Genomic DNA, 23,110 nt, shown 5'->3' on the forward strand with positions numbered 1-23,110 from the left:
AATGGATTTTGATTTTTAAAGGTTATCTTTCCTTCCACTTGTTTATCTTTGATCAAATGTATTCCAGCTAAAATAAGAAGGTACCAGTGATGTAAATTTTTTGGCTTGAGTATTTGGCTGACCCAGATGAATACGGCTCGTGATCTAGGAAATGATGATCTAATAGCAGTTTTAAAAGCCCTAATTAAGACTCATTTCAGAGTGGAATATAATCTGAGGGACTTCATGTCTACTAGGGGAGTAAGAAACATATTTTGCTTTGTCAACACTGTGTACAGTGGGAAGCGGGGCGCTGTTGGTCTCAACTCGAGACATTGTAGATTAGTGGCAAGAATACTTCTGAGACCTCCTCATGTTGAAAAACCTTCCAATGAGGAAGCAGAGCTAGGGGACTCTGGAGTGAACACGCCTATTTCGGTCAAAAAGCACTTCAGTAGCGGGGCCCCGTGGGTGGATGAGGTCCGCCATTGGTTCCTCAAGGCTCTGGATACTGTAGGGCTTTCCTGGCTGACACGCCTCTGCTGTATTGCGTGGATGTCGGGGACAGTGTGCTACGTGGATGTCGGGGACAGTGCTCCAACTACGTGGGGGTAGTTGTCACACCTTTCAGCCTCCCCGGTAAGGTCTATGCAGCCGTGCCGGAGAAGAGGGTCCTCCGGGTCGTTGAACCTCGGATCCAGGAGTGTGGTTTTCGTCCTGGTCATGGAACAGTGGACCAGCTCTATACACTCGGCCGGGTCCTTGAGGGGGCATGGGAGTTTACCCAACCAGTCTACATGTGTTTTGTAGACCTGGAGAAGGCATTTGACCATGTCCCGCGGGTAATCCTGTGGGGCGTGCTCCGGAAGTATGGAATACCGAACCACGTCATATGGCTGTTTGGTCCCTGTATGATCGGTGTCTGAGCTTGGTCTGCTTTGCCAGATGTAAGTCGGACTTCTTTCCGGGGAGAGTTGGACTCCGTCAGGGATGCCCTTTGTCACGGACTCTGTTCATAAATTTTATGGAGAGAATTTCTGGGTGCAGTCAGGGCATCGAGGGGATCCGGTTTGGTGGCTGCAGGATCGAGTCTCTGCTTTTTGCAGATGATGTGGTTCTGTTGGCTTCATCGAGACATGATCTCTTGTTTACTTTATGAAAAAAAGGATTTCTTGTAAGGCTAGAAGCCTCACTAAACAAGAGGATTAACGACAAGTTTTAGCAAATGTAATCAAAATAATAAAGTCTGTTGCATCATTCTTTATGTTCTCAAGTGGGGTATCATATGGTATCACGATTGTTTTCACATACATTTTGGTTTTCATCATTTTCTTTGCAGTGTGCTATAGTCCTTGTCATGGAAACAGTCAGGCTTCAAAATATCTCTTTATCTGCTAAAAAATATCTAAATAGACAATTTGAGCATAGCTTCACACCAATTAAATAAGTTACTGACAAAAAGACCCATAAATTCACAAATTCAAATGAAATACACAAGAAAAAAAATACTTGTAAAAAATAAGAGAAAATATGCTTCAAAACAAAAATGTTTTGACACTAAGCAAGTTACCTCAAATACTTAAAGGATGAAACACATTAAGGCAAAACGTTTCTTTGATTATCATGTCAGCTTGACGGTTTGGTGCTCCACATATGCAGCTCACTCGTTTCGCCTCTTCATGTTTCAGAATCCTCTGCCTTGACATGTTCCTCCCTCCTTCTGTGTCTCTGCCAATCCCTTTTCATCCCACCTTTTCATCAACAGATGAAAATATGACCAGCTGCAACGGACAGTCTGCCTCTATCAATCAACTTCTACATCCATTTATTCAGGCCAATAATACTATTGATTGGCATGGAACTGTACTGCAATACAGATTCTTTTAAAATCAGACACATAGAAATACATCATCTAAGATCCAGTTTTTCAAAATAAGCTCAAGTCAAGTGGAAATGAATCCCTCTTTACAAATTGTTACCAATTCCTTATATATAAAAAAGAAAAACCAAATACCTCAAAATCAAGTTATTGCTCAGCTCTATGTCGATCTATTATCCATCATTTTTATCCATCATTTTAGCTCTCCATCCATCCATCCTTTCACTCCACTCACTTTTACCAATGTGTGGAGGTAGAATGTTCATGCAAAGCATGGAAGCTATTTGGAGAATGTGATAAGCAAGGCTGGTGGGGTGGCATGAGGAGTGAGGGTCCAAGTACAAAGATGGGCTGGGCAAACCCCAGATGAATACTCCATACAACCTGTAACTTCTTTTGTAAGAGGCGCCTTAATCCTCCATACGTTACCTGTATTAATGGGACCTCTTTGAACTGGTTATCAGAATAAAAGACACTTGTCCAAAACCTCAAACAGTCATACTCCAAACTCCACTATGGCCAAGACCAAAGAGCTGTCAAAGGAAAGAAATTGTAGACCTGCACCAGGATTGGAAGACTGAATCTGCAATAGGTAAGCAACTTGGTGTGAAGAAATCTACTGTGGGAGAAATTATCAGAAAATGGAAGACATACCAGACCACTGATAATTTCCCTTGATCTGGGGCTCCATGCAAGATCTCAGCCCATGGGGTCAAAATGATCACAAGAACGGTGAGCAAAAATCCCAGAACCATGCGGGGGATCCTCCGAATGACTTGTAGAGGGCTGGGACCAAAGTAACAAAGGCTACCATCAGTAACACACTATGCCACCAGGGATTCAAATCCTGCAGTGCCAGACGTGTCCCCCCAGCTTAAGCCAGCGCATGTACAGGCCTGACTGAAGTTTGCTAGAGAGCATTTGGATGATCTAGAAGAGGATTGGGAGAATGTCCTATGGTCAGATGAAACCAAAATATAACTTTTTGGTAAAAACTCAACTTGTCATGTTTGGAGGAGAAAGAATGCTGGGTTGCATCCAAATAACAACATATCTACTGTGAAGCATGGGGGGGGGGGGGAGAGAGATCATACTTTGGGGCTGTTTTTCTGCAAAGGGGGACCAGGATGACTGATCCGTGTAAAGGAAGAATGAATGGGGCCATGTATCCTGAGATTTTGAGACACAACCTCCTTCCATCAGCAAGGGCAGTAAAGATGAATCATGGCTGGGCCTTTCAGCATGACAATAATCCCAAACATACCGCCTGGGCAACAAAGGAGAGGCTTCGTAAGAAGTGTTTCAAGGTCCTGGAGTGGCCTAGCCAGTCTCCAGATCTCAACCCCATAGAAAATCTTTGGAGGGAATTGAAAATCCGTGTTGCCCAGCGACAGCCCCAAAACATCACTGCTCTAGAGGAGATCTGCATGGAGGAATGGGCCAAAATCCAACCAATAGTCGGTGAAAAACTTGTGAAGACTTGCAGAAAACATTTGACCTCCGTCGGGGGTATATAACAAAGAACTGAGATGAACTTGACCAAATACTTATTTTCCACTATAATTTGCGAAAAAATTCTTTAAAAATCAGACTGTGATTTTCTAGATTTTTATTTTTTGCTTTGTCTCTCATAGTTGAAGTGTACCTATGATGAAAATTACAGGCCACTATCATCTTTTTAAGTGGGAGAACTTGCACAAATGGTGGCTAACTAAATACTTTTGATCCCACTTTATTGAGTTTAGTGACTATCAGAGACAGATTGTCATCTAAAGACCTTGGGCCTGTTAAAATATATTGCCCACCTGATTTGGTAATTCATTGCGAATAGTTCCATATGGCTTAATCATGAAAGTTCCTTTTGGAGCTTCTAGTAACTTCAACATTCATATTAATATACAATGACTGATTCATGGCACTCATAGACAACACTACTTTGTAGTTAGTCTTGTTGTATTAGCAGTGTGCCTTGTGCAAACTGCTTTTTTTGTGATAAGAAAAGCATTACAGCATTTAAATACTATTTCAATCATCCAGTGGCTAGTATAGTAATTTGTTGTAGCTTCATAGTGTAGTTTTAAACCAACTATATTTTGAAAATAAGATTCCTCTGCGTACCTCCAGAGGTTGCTGATGTACCACCACTGACACAAGCAGTATTGATCAAGATATCCTGATGTGAACGTACACAGGCTAAGACACCAAAAAACAAAGAATGAGAAAAAAGAACAACACTGTCAGCAAAATAAGAGGTGTAAAGCTTTTTTTTTGTAAATTATTGACATTACCTCCTGTTAATTTATATATTATACCTTTTTTCACTTCTGGTTACATTCTAAACTGTATATTGTTTGCCCTGAACTTATACATGCAATGACAACAAAGTTGAAGCTAATTTGATTCAATTTTTTAAATGCTGGGGAATTTCTGAAAGAGGAACCAAGCATTATTGTGTGCAAATATTGGCAAATTATAAAATCAGCCTAAAACACAGTTAAGCAAAGAGTGTTCAGAAAAAAGTATTGCCCTTTCACAGTTATTTCACAGCAGGAGACCAGTGAGATAATTTGTTATAATAGCTAGAATCAAGTCATAATATCATCAGTATGCTAATGATAGTGTAGGATTTGATCAACAGTCAGTATATTTTCATTCATTGATTTTCCATTGCTTGTCCTGCTATTAGGGTTCTGGGGACACTGGCGCTTTTCCAAGCTGTCATTTGGATGAGGCATACTTTAATTCCCTGAATCTGATCAAAAGACGTCTTTTGACATTATCATAAAACCAACCCTCTTGTATCAGTAACATTTCATCAACAGTAGGAGATTTTATCTTGGTTTATTCTAATGACTGACATCAAAAAAAATATTGTAAGTCCCCTGGAAAAAAAGGCCCTGCTGTGCCTTGAATCAGCAAAAACCAAAGCTGAATTTCTGCAAGCAAAAGCCAGAATATCTGGTGAAATGTTAAAATCATCAGACTGAATATCCAGGCTTAATGGCTCTGCTATGTCTTTGTTTGTTTGTTTTAAGATGGAGGGTGCACCGAAGGTGCTAGGTTGATAGCCATGCACTGCTATTGTCACAAGGGCTAAGACCTTGCCTGGTCATAGTAAAAGAAAATGCATCAAAACAACTAATTAGAGATTAGTGTACAGTATGAAACCATGGAGGTCTGGATTTGGAGTCACACTCCAGGTGAAAGTGGAAAAACACACGCCAGGCTGATCCAATGTTGAAGTAATGTCCTTAAAACAAGTCCTAATGAATCAGTGTTGCTTTCTAAGTGGACAGTTTGATTTCACACAAGTGTAACTGACGTAATTGAAGTCACATAGTGGTGTTTAAGTGTTCCCTTTATATTTAGAAACTATGATTTCTTAACATGAACTATTTCCATTATATGTCTGGATACAACTTATGATGCAATATATGCATAATAAAATGTTTTCTCTATATAAACTTAGGTCATTGTCTTAAAATCTTGTTTCTGTTTGTTTTTGTTTTGTTTGTTTAGATTTTTTTAATAAAAATTGCAATCTAATTTAGTGAAAATACAATTTCCAAGGGCGTCATGGTGGCACAGTGTTTGGTGCTTCTGGCTCACAGCATGGACCCTGGCTCTATGCCAATTAGGACCTTTTGAGGAGTTTGCACGTCCCCCCCCGTGTCTGCCTGGGTTTCCTCCGGGTTCTCCTGTTTCATCCCACAGTCTAAAAATATGCAAGAGGTTAATAGGAAGAATTGTGAAAATTGCCCATATCTGTGACCGAGAGCGTGAATGGTTGTCCGTCTGTATATGTGTCCCTGCAATTGACTGACGACCAGTGCAGAGTGTACCCCTGGGTGTGCTGTCCTGTGTATTATGGTATAGTTTTTCTCAAATCATATTTCAGCTAGCTTGTGTTGTCAGGTTCTCTGCAATCTGCCTGGGGCCATCAGAATAAACATTGAAGGCAGTGTTTGCACTGTAAGAGAGCAGATATTGTCAGTGCGATAGCCAATCGGATCTCAAGTCTGCCACACCAAGGCCAGCTGGAAGGTGTTACTGAACTGGGTTTTACCCTGGAGCCAGGCCCGGGGGCAGGGCTCAATGGCGAGCGCCTGGTGGCCGGGCCTTCACCCATGTGGCTTGGCCAGGTGCGAAAGATATGATATGTGGCGCCAAGACGCTGTGGAATTATGCAAACACTGTTCGTCACTGGCAGTTTATGATTATTAGGTGCCGCCCTGTCTGTCTGCTGAGGGAACTCACAGCGATAGATCATACTTTCTATGTGCCACCTAACAGCTAGTTATCTGTGTGGAGGGAAGTATAGTTGGGGGCCTGAAATGGAGTTTCAAGCTTCAAGTCTCATATGCTTCACTTGTCTCTTCTTCTTCTCCTTTCGGCTTTTCCCTTCAGGGATCGCCACAGCGAATCAACCTTCTCCATCTAACCCCATTCTCTGTATCTTCCTCTCTCACACCATCTACCTTCATATCCTCTCTCACTACGTCCATAAATCTTCTCTTTGGTCTTCCTTGAGACGTCCTACCTGGCAGCTCCAATTCCAGCATCCATCTACAAATATATTCACTATCCCTCCTCTGTACATGACCGAATCATCTCAGTCTGGCTTCTCGGACCATCCACAATAGTCTTCTATTGCATAGTGCCCCTGACACTTTTCTCCATCCTTTCCAACCTGCTTGAACCCATTTCTTCACCTCCTTTCCACATATGCTTTGCTTGTCCTTAGGTTAACCAGCCTTAGGTTTCCAGATAAACTGCTGCCTGGCAAAGTGGCCACCCAGCTGAGACATTTTGTCTACACTGCTGTTAGAAGCTTGCTTCCCACCACGGCTTGCTCACTTCCTATTTTGTCTCTTACCAAAGAGCTAATAAAAGAGCAATGCCTCTTCTAGCTAATCCTATGACTCTCTGGATATACTTACTGATCCCATATATGTATATATAAGTAAATATAATTACAAATGAGTTACTCCTGAGCCTCCTAAACCTCAGGTCATGACAGTGGCTTTAACTTCGAAAAATGAGGAATGTGGTTTCACTTTTTCAGAGCATTCAACACTATCTACAAATAGACTGCTACCTCAGGGAGAGAGTGAAATAAGCACTGCTCTCAGCAGAGATCAATATTCTGATCTGTATGTTTGCAACCCTCAACACTTAGCCAGAAAATGTTATTTCCACCCCGAAGTATTTCTTAAAAGATACAGTAACCAGCCATTGAAAAAAATGGTACTTCGCTTAGGACCCCTTACATAGGGAGGATAAATATTATGTTACCAATTAATGAAACACTGGTTTTACTGAACTACACTTGAATAGACCACGCTGTAAGCACACTGCATGCCAGTGTCATTACTGATGTGTGCACTGTACTGTATAATTATTACTGGTTTATATTCTACATGAAAAATTATCTAGTTGTGTAATAATTCAAATGTCTCGAAGAGCAACATTGCAGACATTTAACCCAAAGAATCTTTAACAATGACCTTTGAGAAAAAAAGAATTAGCTGAATGTGTTCTGTCTACTCCTATTGAAATCTGACTGAAACCTGAAAACAGTGTGAAGAAGGACAAAAACTTTTAGGGTTTTTAGGGAGAAAAAAATTATTTCCTGTTCTGATAATTGTATATTGTAATTGGCATTGTAAACTAATGTATTACATTTTCATACATAAAACCATCACTGTTAGGCTAAACCACCTGGTGTAGCAAAAAAAAAAAAAAAAACGCCCAGCTGTAGTTTCAGGTTAACCTTGTTCTACACAACTCAAGTTTAATTTTACTGTACAGCTGCTTCTGATTCTATTTACAGAGGAATTAAATTGTTTAACAGGTTAAACTACCTTTATATCTGCCCATATGTCTCATCAGGCAAAAGCAGAGGTTACATGCTAACATACACAAAAAAATATTCCGACTGACAAGGTTGCTCACAGCCTCTCAATTTATCTAAAACTGTGATATTTTTGTAAACCAAAAATGCCAGCTGACAAAGTGTAATTTCCCTTCAAAGCTCAATGAAAGTTACATTTTTAACTGAGAAGAAATGTGTTCGCTGGACTTCAAAAGAGCTTTTATAGCAGCATCTGCTCAATTTCCTGTCCCTTCCCCCACAATCATGTTTTGTTTTTTAATTTTTTTTTACTTTGGATGGTGAGTCAAATGCAGATAAGTGCTTTGTCTGGAGCAGTTATATTGTTCTGATTGTAATAGTATTTAGACACTTGTGTCACACAATTTGCCTCTTGTGATATCTTGATTTTAAAATTCTGCAAAGACCAATTTAATTTTTAATGTCTTCAACCATCAAAACACTTCTGACTAACTTCAATATTCGAAATTAAAAGTTGATTGAATTGAATTTAGCTTTTGTTTCTTCATTTTCACAACCTGTTAAATCTGCTTTTGCAAGTTCACTGCTATAAATCCTGTTATCTGCAATGTTTTCTTTGGAATATTGCTAGGTTTATTAGTTACATTCATCTTATCTATAGCCTTCTGTCGATTAAGACAGTTATACCCCTGTTTTCAATTACAATTTGAAAAAACTTTTTTTTCTCTTTCTCAAGTGTTATAAGTAAGCCAAAATTACAAACTCTTTTGTCAGAGACAAACATATTCTGCTTTTTGAGAACATTCTTGTAAGTTTTTTTTTCCTCCCTGACTTTTTTACTCCCTACTTACCCAGTATCTTCAGCTGAGTCACAGCTCCATGCAGACCAAAAAACATCCAGAGAGGCCGAGAGTTGTCCACGCAGACCTGCATGCCCACATTAACGCCATTGTGGCTGAGGATGATCTCCCCTTCTTGGTTGACCAAGAAGCCCAGGATTTCATTGCTGTGGAGAGGAATTGGCACCCGACACACTGCCCAGAACTCCTTCCTGTCCACCAGAGCCTCTGGAGTGTAGGGTAGATCACTTGGGCGAAGCATTGCTGGGTCACACGATGTCACGCCATATGACAGGGAACCTGAACGTGTTTGGCTTGACTTTGTCACTTTGATGAAGACAGTCTCTCCAGTTTCTAGAGGACGACTGGTGAAGACCAGCGTTCTCTCCTCCCAGGAGTGCTCCGATCGTGCCACCGTGTGCTCATCCAGCGTTTCAATGTGGGCACCATGCAGGTGGTGGAAGTGGAGGTCACTCTCTATGGCAGTTGGGAGGAGTGAGGACTGCTCAGAGTTGAGAGAATTTTGGGGGATAGGGCAGGTGGAGGGGGTGGAAGCCAGGTGGAGTGTGTGGCCGCGGGAATGATTATGTGAGAAGCTCCTGTCCTCTTGCTGAAGGTTGAGGTCACAAAGGCTAACAGAGAGGCGGGAATTGTTTGCCTCGCAATGCAGCGAGGGGGAGCGCACAGTAGTGAGGGAGCGTGGGCGGAGGCAGTCAGGAGGAGTGATCTTGCTGTCTGAGGAACAAAAAACAAGAGTCCATTAATAGAAGTCTTACAATGATTTACTTAATTATGCAATTGTGAGTGCTGATGGAGTTTGGAATCAACTGAATCCAAACTGTGACTTCCCAGAAAATTTTTAAATCTGCAACAGTATTAAAAAAGGGAATATGAGATTTATAGCAGGGGTACGACTTGAATGAAAGAAGCTAATGCACTCATACCCATGAACTGATGAATACTCTTGTTTCATTCATTTTTTGTACCAATTACAAAAGAAAATTACTGTCAAGAAATAAATAAGTGAATCATCTGTACATCTGTGTAGAACATATTCTCACTCCCAGTGCGTCAACTCACTGAGTAATAGTGAATTTTCCCACATAGCAACATCTTAGACACCCCTTTTTCATTATTTCTTGGTTAACCTAGAGCAGGGGTCGGCAACCCGAGGCTCCGGAGCCGCATGCGACTCTTTCATCTTTACACTGCGGCTCCGAGTGGCTTGGGAAAATAAATCATAAATATTTGATTGAAGTATATTCCATTTGTTTTAATTCCTTTTTTTAACTTTTAGCTCTAAGTTGGAAGATTATTGTGATCTTGAAATATTAAATAAAATTATATTTATTATTTTTCGCCGTTCAAAATAACGTCACACTTGCGGAAGCCGGTATACCCTAGCCGGTAAAGTCACGATTTGCAGACGCTGTGCGCAGAAGTTCAGGAGCAGAAGTCCCATAAACCAGGTAAAATAGATATTTATGAAGATATTTTGCAAATATTTATTTTTTATTGTTTACTGACACAGTGATTTTTTCCTGATTTATTTTCAAAATTCAGGTCAAGGCTCCGCTAAACGCTCTGAAAGCCCAAAGCTCAAAATGAGTTCATTACATAAATAAGACTTAATTTTCTCTGTAATACTTTGTGAATTTCAGAAGCAACACACTACACACTTGTTTATACAAAGTGTAAAGGTAATAAAAAGCAACATATACAGTGGTACCTTTTTTTTTATTTTAGACGTCAAAAAGTAATTGCGGCTCCCAGTGTTTTCTTTTCCGAGGAAACCGGGTCCAAATGGCTCTTTGGGTGTTACGGGTTGCCGACCCCTGACCTAGAGTATCACATCGACATCATCTACATCTATATCTAAACCTAATCTGTATTTTCAACGTCTTTCTATTCTAAATGAGAAATCACGTTCCTCCATTGACACCACATCCTGGAAGTAGATGCTCCTTCAAGTTGTGAAAAAATGATGAGAAAGGGGTATGTAATGCATCGATAAGAGAGAGAATGTGTCGTTGATGCGCACATGTGTGGACTCATTCCTTGTGAGCCATAGAACAATATCACTCTCCAAAACTACTGAGGTCACATGCTGATTTACACTGAAAATTTACGTCAACTGACAACTTTGTTTGCCGTTTTGTTCTAGGCTTTGACATAGTAGCTTAAAGCAACACCTCTAAAAGCACCCACCCTCCTTTACACACTCTGGTCTGGTTGTGAAATCCCAGGATCTTGACAGAGAACCCTTTTTCACAGATCCTATGCAAGAATGACTTGTGAATAAAGAGTCGATGACCTCCCAACCCTCAAATCACAGGTAGGAGGCTAGAAAGACACTGAGACAATTCCTTTGTTAATGCAAGAGATGCAAATGTGGGGCACAAAGATGAGAGCCTGTGACTTGTTTCTGGATCTGGATGTATGGGGTCTATGGAAGTGACCCCCAGGCCACCAATGGTAAACTGCAGCCACAGCAAAGCAGCCAAGTCTCTTATGAAGATGAAAGAGACTTGTTTTTCCATAAACAATGTTTGTTTACAACTGGAGAGTGTCTGAAACTTGGTTGTTTGGAAAAAGGATTTTGTAGAAAAGCATCAATTTTACTTGAAATAAAAAGAGGATAAGGGGCAGAAATGATTAAAACAAAAATAGTTCATGTAAAAAAATACAAATGGCTTCTTTGGCCAGAAATGAAGATTCCCTGTCTTTGGTTGTGTTGAATTGTGTGGATCATGACTGACACACTGTCTGAACAGTCCTTGTGTACAAGACTGAGACTCCATCACTCCATCACGTCAGATGTAAATGAAGAGGTCCTAACTCACTCACCCAGCCATGCGATAATGGTTTATTGAGAGTAAAGGCCTGTAACTATGCCAACTGTTTTCTCATAGAAGCATAAAATGGACATTACAGAGCTTCTTGTTCACAGACCTGTGATAATTAAACACTTCCGCTGACAAGTGTCTGTCCCCAAACAGATGACAATGACTAGCATCCCAGCACCAATTTTGTCCATTCCAGTAAACTCTGGCCTGAGAAGAATGTAAGAAGAAAAAATAGAGAGCTGAGCTGCAATCAAAAAGCACAATCTACTATTTTTGCGGATACAATTACGTCCTTCAGAGAGTAGACAATGATTAATTAACAGTGCAAAATAAACAAAGAATAAACATTCAAAGATAAAGTGAACACAGATATACAGGTCCTTCTCAAAAAATTAGCATATTGTGATAAAGTTCTTTATTTTCCATAATGTAATGATAAAAATTAATCTTTCATACATTTTAGATTCATCGCACACCAACTGAAATATTTCGGGTCTTTTATTTTTTTAATACTGATGATTTTGGCACAGAAATGCAGCCTCAGGGCGGCACTGGCCCATGTCTCTCCAAGCACACACACACACACACACACACACACACACACAAACCATGTGACACACTATATAATGGTATAGATGGTATGGTGGTATTAATAATAAATGAATCATTAATATGAACTAATAAATAATTTAAAAAGATAAAATATTATAATAAATTACTAATTAAACATAAAAATGCAGCCTCAGGTCGGCACTGGCCCATGTATCCCAAAGCCTGCCTTGGGGGGGCACGGAGCAGTGTCTCCCTGTGCCGGTCCAGAGCCCGGATAAATGCAGAGGGTTGCGTCAGGAAGGGCATCCGGCTTAAAACTTTTGCCAAAACCAAACATGCGAGTCAACCATAGCCATATCATACCGTGGACCGCGTTAACAACGACCGCCATTGGTACTGATGACCTACAGGGTGCTAGTGGAAATTGGGCTACTGTGGGTCGAAGAACAAGAACAAGAAGAAGAGGAGGAGTGCGTGTTCGGAAGCAGAGAGAGAGGAGGAAAGGAAAGAGCCTGGGACTGAGAGTAGGGACTCTGAATATCGGGACTATGACAGGAAAAGGTAGAGAGTTGGTCGACATGATGCAGAGAAGGAAGGTGGATATACTCTGTGTCCAGGAGACCAGGTGGAAAGCTAGTAAGGCTAGAAGCTTAGGAGCAGGCTTTAAGCTGTACTATTATGGTACCGACAAGAAGAGAAATGGAATTGGAGTTATCTTGAAGGAGGAGTTTGTTAGGAACGTCCTAAAGGTGAAAAAAATGTCAGATAGACTTATGAGTCTGAAACTGGAAATTGAAGGTGTGATGCTCAATGTTGTTAGTGGCTATGCCCTGCAGGTGGGATGTGAATCTGAAGAGAAGGAGAAGTTCTGGAATGAGTTAGATGAAGTGATGCAGAATATTCCCAGAAATGAGAGAGTGGTAATTGGTGCAGACTTCAATGGACATGTTGGTGAAGGCAATAGAGGGGATGAAGAAGTGATGGTCAGATTTGGTATACAGGATAGGAATGCAGAGGGACAGATGGTGGTAGATTTTGTAAAAAGGATGGAAATGGCTGTAGTGAACACCTTTTTCCAGAAAACACAGGAACTTAGGGTAACTTATAAGGGTGAAGGTAGGAGCACGCAAGTAGACTACATCTTGCATAGACGAGGTAACCTGAAAGAGATCAGTGACTGCAAAGTAGTTGTAGGTAAGAGTGTAGCCAGACAGCATAGGATGGTGGTTTGTGGGATGACTCTGGTGACAAGGAAGATGAAGAGGACAAAGGCAGAGCAGAGGAAAACGTGGTGGAAGCTGAAAAGGGAGGAGTGTTGCATTGTCTTCAGGGAGGAGTTGAGAAAGGGTCTGGGTGGTCAGGGAGAGCTTCCAGATGATTGGACAACAACAGCTAGTGTTATCAGGGAGACAGGTAGAAGAGTACTTGGTGTGTCATCTGGAAGGAAAGTAGATGAGGAGACTTGGTGGTGGAATGAGGAAGTGCAGGAGTATATACAGAGAAAGTGGTTAGCAAAGAAGAAGCGGGATACTGAGAGGACTGAAGAGAACAGACAGGAGTACAGGGAGATGCGGCGAAAGGTAAAGATAGACGTAGCAAAGGCAAAACAAAGGGCGTACGATGACTTGTATGTTCGGTTGGATAGCAAGGAGGGTGAGAATGATCTATACAGGTTGGCAGAACAGAGAAATAAAGATAGAAAGGATGTACAACAGGTCCGGGTGATTGAGGATAGAGAGGGAAATGTATTGGCAGATGCTAGAAGAGTGATAAGAAGATGGAAAGAGTACTTTGAAGAGCTGATGAATGTGGAAAATGAAAGAGAGGCAAGGGTAGAAGAGGTGACTATTGTAGACCACAAAGTAGCACAAATTAGTAAAAGTGAAGTGAGGAAGGCATTGAAGAGGATGAAGAGTGGAAAAGCAGTTGGTCCTGCTGATATACCTGTGGAGGTGTGGAAGTGTCTAGGAGAGGCAGCGGTAAATTTTCTGACTAGATTATTCAACAGAATCTTAGAGGGTGAGAAGATGCCTGAAGAATGGAGACAAAGTGTGATGGTGCCTATTTTTAAAAAAATAAAGGGGATGTGCGGAATTCTGGCAACTATAAAGGGATAAAGTTTAGCCATTAGCCATAAAATGAAGTTATGGGAAAGAGTAGTGGAAACAAGACTGAGAGCAGAAGTCAGCATTTGTGAACAGCAGTATGGCTTCATGCCTAGGAAGAGTACTACAGATGCAGTATTTGCGTTGAGAATGCTAATAGAGAAGTACAGAGAAGGCCAGAGGGAGCTGCATTGTGTTTTTGTAGACATAGAAAAAGCATATGACAGGGTGCCAAGAGAGGAGCTCTTGTATTGTATGACGAAGTCTGGAGTGACAGAGTATGTTAAACTGGTGCAGGACATGTATGCTAGCTGTGAGACACTGGTACAGTGTGCTGTAGGGGTAACAGAGAAGTTCAAGGTGGAGGTGGGACTCCATCAGGGATCACCTCTGAGCCCCTTCTTGTTCGCAATGGTGATGGACAGGCTGACAGATGAGGTGAGACAGGAATCCCCATGGACCATGATGTTTGCGGATGACATTGTGATCTGTAGTGAGAGCAGACAACAGGTAGAGGAAAATCTACAGAGGTGGAGGTATGCTCTGGAAAGGAGAGGAATAAAAGTTAGTCGCAGCAAGACAGAATATATGTGTGTGAATGAGAGGAACTCAGGTCGAACGGTGAGGCTACAGGGAGTGGAGATCAGGAAGCTGGAGGATTTCAGGTACTTGGGGTTAACCGTCCAGAGCAACGGGAAAGAGGTGAAGAGGCGGGTCCAAGCAGGTTGGAATGGGTGGAGAAAAGTGTCAGGGGTACTATGTGATAGAAGACTTTCAGCCAGAATAAAAGGAAAAGTATACCAGACAGTGGTGAGACCAGCAATGCTGTATAGACTAGAAACTGTTACAATGACCAAAAGACAGTAGGCAGAACTAGAGGTTGCAGAGATGAAGATGTTGAGGTTCTCTTTGGGAGTGACCAGGATGAATAGCATCAGGAATGAGTCTATCAGAGGAACAGCACATGTTCGATGTTTTGGAGAGAATGTCAGAGAAGCCAGACTGAGATGGTTTGGTCATGTACAGAGGAGGGATAGAGAATATATTGGTAGACAGATGCTGGAATTGGAGCTGCCAGGCAAGAGGTCTCGAGGAAGACCAAAGAGAAGATTTATGGACGTAGTGAGAGAGGATATGAAGGTAGTTGGTGTGCGATAAGAGGATATGGAAAATAGGGTTAGAAGGAGAAAGTTGATTCACTGTGGCTACCCCTGAAGGGAAAAGCCGAAAGAAGAAGAAGAAGATTTTGGCATTCAGCGCCATGAAAAACCAAAATTCCTATCCCAAAAAATTAGCATATCATGAAAAGGTACTCTAAACGGGCTATCAACCTAATCATTTGAGTCAACGACTTAACTCTAAATACCTGCAAAAGATTCCTGACGCTTTTAAAACCTCTCAGCCTGATTCATTACTCAAAATTGCAATCAAGGGTAAGGCTGCCGACCTGACTGCTGTCCAGAAGGCCATCATTGACACCCTCAAGCAAGAGGGTAAGACACAGAAAGAAATCTCTTATGGAATAGGCTGTTCCCAGAGTGCTGTATCAAGGCACCTCAGTGGGACGTCTGTGGGAAGGAAAAAGTGTAGCAGAAAATGTTGCACAACTGGGACCCTGAGGAGGATTGTGGAGAAGGGCCAATTCCAGACCTTGGGGGAACTGTGGAAGCAGAGGACTGATACTGGGGTAGAAACACCCAGTGCCACCGTGCACAGGCTTATGCAGGAATGGGCTACAGTTATGCATTGCCCAGGTCCAGCCACTTTTGAACCAGAAACAGCACAGAAGCGCCTGACCTGGGCTACAGAGAAGCAGCACTGCACTGTAGCTCCGTGGTCCAAAATACTTTTTCGGATGAAAGCAAATTTTGCATGTCATTCGCAAATCAAGGTGCCAGAGTCTGGAGGAAGACTTGTGGGAAGGAAATGCCAAAATGCCTGAAGTCCACTGTCAATCACCCACAGTCAGTGATGCTCTGGGGCGCCATGTCAGCTGCTGGTGTTGGTCCACTGTATTTTATCAAGGGCAGGGTCAATCCACCTAGTTATCAGGAGATTTCGGAGCACTTCATGCTTCCATCTGCTGAAAAGCTTTATGGAGATGAAGATTTCATTTTTCAGCACCTGCTCACAGTGCCAAAACCACTGGTAAATGGTTTACTTACCATTGTATTACTGTGCTCAACTGGCCTGCCAACTCTCTTGACCTGAACCCCATCAAGAATCTGTGGGGTATTGTGAAGAGGAAGTTGAGAGACACCAGACCGAACCAGACCAAATACTGTGGATGAGCTTAAGACACGCCGCATAGAAGCAGTCATTTCTGCAAAAGGATTCCCGACCAAGTATTGAGTGCATAACTGAACATAATGATTTGAAGGCTGATTTTTTTTGTATTGAAAAAAAATATTTTGGTCGGATGACGTGCTAATTTTTCGAGGTAGGGATTTTTGTTTTTTCTTTAGTTTTTTGCCAAAATCATCAATATTAAAGCAATAAAAGGCTTGAACTACTTCAGTTGTGTGTAATGAATCTAAAATATATAATAGTTTAATTTTTATCATTACATTATGGAAAATAATGAACTTTATCACAATATGCTAATTTTTTGAGAAGGATCTGTAATTTAATGGTACTGAGATGAAAGGATGACAGATTGAACAACATTAAATCTGGCATTTATTTTACTATAGAGAATAGCAGCTGAGTTTTCTGTACAGTTAATGCAAAAACAGTCATTCAGTAATAGCATACAAGAGCAGGTGAGAAAATGAAGTGGACGTAAAAGCAGAAAAAAAGTCACATATAACATATAATACAATAATAGCATAATGAATTTTACTGTAACATTGCAAATAGCAATAGTGCAAAGGGCAAAATAGTACAATCTATTGTAATGTCCAGTGTTTAGGGAGCTGGCCAAGGGAGGGCATAGTGACAAGGTGGAGGCAGTGGGAGAGCAGGAAGAGACTTCAGCATCCTGACAGCCTGGTGAATGAAGCTGTTGGTGAGTCCAGTGGAGCGGGGAGAGGTAGCTTCCTTTACCTTCTTGGCTGGCATCACTCACAATCGATGCTTTGGGGGTGAGGCGGGTGATGTGTGTGTCGTTCAGGGAGGGGAGTGGAGCACCGATGATCCTTCCAGCTGTGTTCACGATGTGCTGCAGAGCTTTTCTGTTGTATTCTGTGCAGCTTCCGCCCTATATGGCAATATACACAGTATATGGTCAGGTTGCTCTTGATGGTGCCCCAGTAGAAAGTGTACATGATGGGTGTGGGGGCTCTCGCTTGCTGGAGTTTGCGAAGGAAATCGAGGTGCCACTGTGCCCTCTTTGCCAGTGATGTAGGGTTGGGGGTCCAGGAGAGGTCCTCACTGATGTGAGGTGTCCGCAAAGATGTCCTTAAGCTTTTCTACACAGTCCTTCAGAATCTGACAAGGGATTTTGTCTAGGCCCCCTACAATGCATTCATTGATTGTGGAGTGTTCTCTTCCCCCTGCTGGCAGACAGGGGGAGGGCTTGGTCATGATGGTATGCTGGGGTATTCTGTGGATGTGTGTTGTGTTGTGCCTCAAACCGTGCAACGAAGCTGCTGAGGTTGTCGTCCCTGAGGGTCTGGATGCCCTGCCACAGGCTCCTTGCGTCTCTGCTGTCTTTCTGTTAGGTTGTTGGTGTAGTTGTCTTTGGCTTTGCCAATGCTATGTGACAGGTTGCCACTTGCAACTCTCAGGCCAGTTTCATCTCTGGCTCTGAAGGCTTTGTCTCCATTCCTCAACAGCCGCAACAGCCACTGCCAGCCATGGCTTCTGGTTAGCTCAGGGAAAGATGGTTTTGGTGCGAGTCACATCATCAGTGAATCTGCTGATATAAGAGGTAACAGTGTTTGTATATACACATATACATATGTACATATCATTATAACATATAATATACAGGTCCTTCTCAAAAAATTAGCATATTGTGATAAAGTTCATTATATTCCATAATGGAATGATAAAAATTAAACTTTCATATATTTCAGATTCCTTGAGTAGTTCAAGCCTTTTATTGTTTTAAGATTGATGATTTTGGCAAAAAAGTAGAGGAAAACCAAAAAACCCTATCCCAAAAAACTTAGCACATGTCATCCGACCAATAAAAAATAAAAAAAGTGTTTTTACTACAAAAAAGGCAACCTTCAAATAATTATGTTCAGTTATGCACTCAATACTTGGTTGGGAATCCTTTTGCAGAAATGACTGCTTCAATGCGGCGTGGCATGGAAACAACTGCTGGTGGCACTGCTGAGGTGTTATGGAGGCTCAGGATGCTTCGATAGTGGCCTTAAGCTCTTCCACAGTGTTGGGTCTGGTGTCTCTCAACTTCCTCTTCACAATATCCCACAGATTCTTGATGGGGTTCAGGTCAGGAGAGTTGGCAGACCAGTTGAGCACAGTAATACCATGGTATTAAATGGTAAATGGTTCACAAAGTAAACCATTTTGGCATACAGCCAAGTAAACCATTTACCAGTGGTTTTCTCACAAGTCTTCCTCCAGACTCTGGCACCTTGAGTACCGAATAACATGCAAAATTTGCTTTCATCCGAAAGACGTACTTTGGACCACTGAGCAAGTCCAGTGCTGCTTCTCTGTAGCCCAGGTCAGGCGCTTCTGCCACGGCTTCTGGTTCAAAAGTGGGTTGACCTGGGGAATGCGGAACTGTAGCCTATTTCCTGCACACGCCTGTGCACGGTGGCTCTGGATGTTTCTACTCCAATAGCTGTCCACTGCTTCCACAGCTCTCCCAAGGTCTGGAATTGGCCCTTCTCCACGATCTTCCTCTGGGTCCGGTCACATCTTCTGGTTGTGCAGCATTTTCTGCTACACTTTTTCCTTCCCACAGACGTCCCACTGAGGTGCCTTGACACAGCACTCTGGGATCAGCCTATGGGATCAGAGATTTCTTTCTGTGTCTTGCCCTCTTGCTTGAGGGTGTCAATGATGGCCTTCTGGACAGCAGTCAGGTCGGAAGTCTTGAGTAATGAATCAGGCTGGGAGTTTTTAAAAGCCTCAGGAATCTTTTGCAGGTGTTTAGAGTTAATTCGTTGATTCAAATGTTTAGGTTAATAGCTTCTTAGAGTACCTTTTCATGATATGCTAATTTTTTGAGATAGGAATTTTGGGTTTTCATGGCACTGTATGCCAAAATCATCAGTATTAAAAAAATAAAAGACCTGAAATATTTTCAGTTGGTGTGCAATGAATCTAAAATATACGAAAGATTAATCTTTATCATTACATTATGGAAAATAATGAACTTTATCACAATATGCTTCTTTTTTTAGGAGGGCTTGTATATACACATACATACATATATACACAAACACACACACACACACACATATGTATACATAAAACAATAGATTGGTTTATTGAACAAAGTTCAGTAGAAGGTAGATGTGTGGTAGGATAACTTGGACTTGGATAAGAGATTAAATGTTTTCACAGGAGGAAAATCAAGTCCAGTTGCCACAGGAGGATTATTTTGACAATGATAAGAGAGATCACGGACTGACAAATGCTATACAAATATCACATTCCTTGTGTCAATCCTGAACCCGAGACAACATCAGAAGCATCTTACCTGGGCTGTGGAGAAAAAGAACTGGACTGTTGCTTCATGGTCCAATGTCCTCTTTTCAGATGAAAGTAAATTTTATATGTCATTTGGAGATCAAGGTCCCAGAGTCTGGAGGAAGAGTGGAGACGCAAATCCATGTTGCTTGAAGTCCAGTATGAAGTTTCCAAAGTCAGTGATGGTTTGGGCTGCCATGTCCTGTGCTGTTGTTGGTCCACTGTGTATTTAGAAGTTTACAGTCAATGCAGCCATCTCCCAGGAAATTTTAGAGTACTACAGGCTTCCTTCTGTTGACTAGCTTTATGGAAATGCAGATTTAGCAGGACTGAGCACCTGCCCACACTGCCAAAGGTACCAAAAAGGCACAAAAGGTATCAAAGACATTGGGGTTACTGCACTTGATGGTTGCTTTTCCTTATCCATAAGTCCTTATCAAAATATGAAGAAAGAAAGGCTTGACATATTTCACCATGTGGAATAAATCTATATGATATGTATATTTCACCCTCTGATATGAGTGACAAAAATTTGGAACTTTTTGGTGATCTTCTAGGTTTTTGAGATGTAACCATGAGGCAGAGTGCTGACAGCTGTGCCAACATGCTGCCCACGTCAGATTAGTAAACAGTTTTTGTTTACTTTTCAGTAAATTCATGTTGTGTTGAAATTAATTTAATACCACATTTATAATCAAAATATGGATAAAATATTCTGTGTATGAGCACTCTGACATTTCTGTGGACATTTCTTCCGTTGCCCATCAAACCATTTCCTAATTGGATTGCAATTGGTTAAACTTGTTGCAAGACCTCTAGGAGGAGGTGATGTGATGATACGGGGTTTAAGTTGAAATTAGTTGTTGAAGGTTTGCTTGAGTCTCCCAGCCAACAAACACTAACAGAGGGTAAACTGATCACATTTCTAAAATTATCTAACAGAAATATTTTAACATTTTCAATGTATCACAGAGGTTTATTTTTCTATTCACATATTCACATATCTTCCTATCATTTCATTCTGGCTTGCCGTATTTTTTTACATCCTCACTCTTCAAAGGACAGATATTTAAACATTTTGTTAGCTCAGAAAACAATACAATGACCATGAATTTATTTAGAGCATGCGTGACCTCACCAGCTGCACACAAATAGTGTTGCACCTGCATTTTTTTAGTTGATAAACTAATGAGCTGTATTCATCCTTTTCAAATACACCTCACAGATGCTCTCCTTCATTGATGCAGATCAGGATTTAGCATTGTCCAAGCAGAATTGAATTGTTTGTGTGTGTTTTTTGATTGGTTAGTGTGTGTGTGTGTGTGTGTGTGTGTGTGTGTGTGTGTGTGTGTGTGTGTGTGTGTGTGTGTGTGTGAGCGAGGGAGAGACTGTGAATGTATCTCATGTAGTAAGTAATTGTAATAGGGCCATTAAGGATGCAGCTGCTAACACCGTAAGCTTGGTGGTGTGAGTTGGCAGAGAAGAAACATCTCTAGGAGTTTCATCATCTAAGTCTTCTTTTTTTTTTGGAACGAGTTTCCAGTCAAAGCTATACCTGCCAGGCAGAGCCATGACTCAATTGATGCAGTGGTAAGTTCTTTTAAAGAAGTGAAATTTGGCTGACCCCATTTGCCAGTTTTGTCCTTTATTCCCTTTTGGTGAGAATAATCAAGCCCCTGTTGGTCAAAAATAATGCAGAGTACAAGGACGCATTACGGCATGTCTATTTTGGCCAGTGCAAGCTTTGGCTTGTCCCATAAATGTTTTTCATTAGGGTATGGTTGAAAAGCACGTTAGCTAATGCTGTGTATGGAGGGAGAGGCTGGCTTAGTGGCTTTTCAAGCTGAAGCAGATGGAACAACTCGGTGGTTTGAGCCAGTGATAGAAAGGGGTGGGAGCAGGGATTTACTCTCTCTTTGTCCAGCAACCCCTCCCAAACACACACACACACACACACACACACACACACACACACACAAATACACACACACACACACACACACAAATACACACACACATGCACCCGACAGTCTATCTGACAGGGCATTATCCATATTCTATGGAGTTTTTCAACTGAAGTCTGCAAAGGTGAGGGAAGTGCTGAAATGGGGAGGGAGAAATTAAAATGGGTAGATTTGAAAGAAAAAAGACATACGATGAAAGTATATGTAAAGCATCCAGCTAGCATCAGCTAAGAAGGGAGACATGAGAGAAAGATTTCTAATGAGATTTTGCAGCCAACTGCCACACAGCTCTGACCTTAGGATTAAGAGACTACGCAAGTGAGAGATGAAAAGGAGGAGTGACTCTAGAAAAGAGTCAATGGAGTCAAAGAGGTCTTTGTCAAATGTGTTTGGGATGTTCCTTTTTCTCTGTCACTTGTCCAATATTCAGTCCCTGATCAGGATGGGTGGCTTTGAATCCTGCACTTTGGAAAAGAGCAGTAGACTCTCAGAGTGACACATAGGCATATCCAAGTGCCAGGCAGAATTCCTGCTAAGCAAGAAAAGCTCTGTCCCTATGGTCTTTGCCAGAATTGAGCATTACCACTCAGCATGCCAGAGCCCCAAAGTTATGACCTCATCATAAGGTGCTTACACGCAAGCCTCCTTGTTGTATTCCTGTGCTAGACCATTGGGGAAAGTTAATTACTTATTTCTCAAAAAAAAAGTAAACAGTAATATAAGATGGAGAAGGTATTTTTAGTTTGACAAATACCCCTGAAGTTTCACAAAAATACAGTTAATCTGTCCTCCAAAACAACTGATGAAAATGCAGCCTTGTTTCAAATTTTATACAAATAAAGCAAAGCAAAAGAGTATCCATACTGCTGATCAATTGTAAATGAATGGGCTGAAAGTGCCAAATTCTAAAGTGCACTTGAAAAACAGTTATTATTTATCATATATTTTTTAAGAAATGTCCACCGTTGCTCCAATGTTGGAGCTATGAGCAGAAAATCAATACTATCACATGTTTCCATTTCAATCTTCTTACCTCTTCTTCCTTCATTGTTGCTGTCAGTAAAAAAACACAGAAAAAAAACCTAAAAAAAGAGAAAATCTCAAATTCTGCTTAACTGTAATTCATAGCATCATCTAGACTAAAGTTTCCATGACAAGATGCACATGTACATAAAAATGTTAAATTCATATGTCAGGGAATGCAGCCTCAGGGGTCCAAGGGCCAGTGTCTCCCTGAGGAAGAGCATCCGGCGTAAACCTTATGCTAAAACCAAATATGCTAATGAAACCTAAGATTCTCATACCGGATCAGTCGAGGCCCGGGTTAACATTGGTGCCGATGACCTACAGTGTACCAGTGGAAATTGGGCGGCTGTGGGTCGAAGAAGGAGAGGAGGAAGGCATGTTCAGAAGCAGAGAGGGAAGAGGAAAGGCAAGAGTCTGGGACTGAGAGTTGGGACTTTGAATATCAGGACTATG

At 41.5% G+C, this 23,110-nt stretch overlaps 1 protein-coding gene across 2 annotated transcripts in view; it reads right to left on the minus strand.

Moving 5' to 3' along the window:
• The window catches only part of neurl1aa (neuralized E3 ubiquitin protein ligase 1Aa), a 47,635-nt gene that overhangs the window by 6,541 nt on the left and 17,984 nt on the right, over positions 1-23,110 (minus strand). For both annotated transcript variants that reach the window (XM_086177271.1, XM_086177272.1), the window contains one exon: positions 8,564-9,286. In XM_086177271.1, coding sequence (XP_086033397.1) covers positions 8,564-9,286 — 723 coding nt within the window. The remainder of the gene's footprint in view (positions 1-8,563; positions 9,287-23,110) is intronic.

This window comes from Fistularia commersonii, chromosome 29, assembly GCF_037954325.1.
Source record: "Fistularia commersonii isolate RoL2024-O1a breed Wild chromosome 29, RoL_Fcom_v1.0, whole genome shotgun sequence".
Classification (NCBI taxonomy): Eukaryota; Metazoa; Chordata; class Actinopteri; order Syngnathiformes; family Fistulariidae; genus Fistularia; species Fistularia commersonii.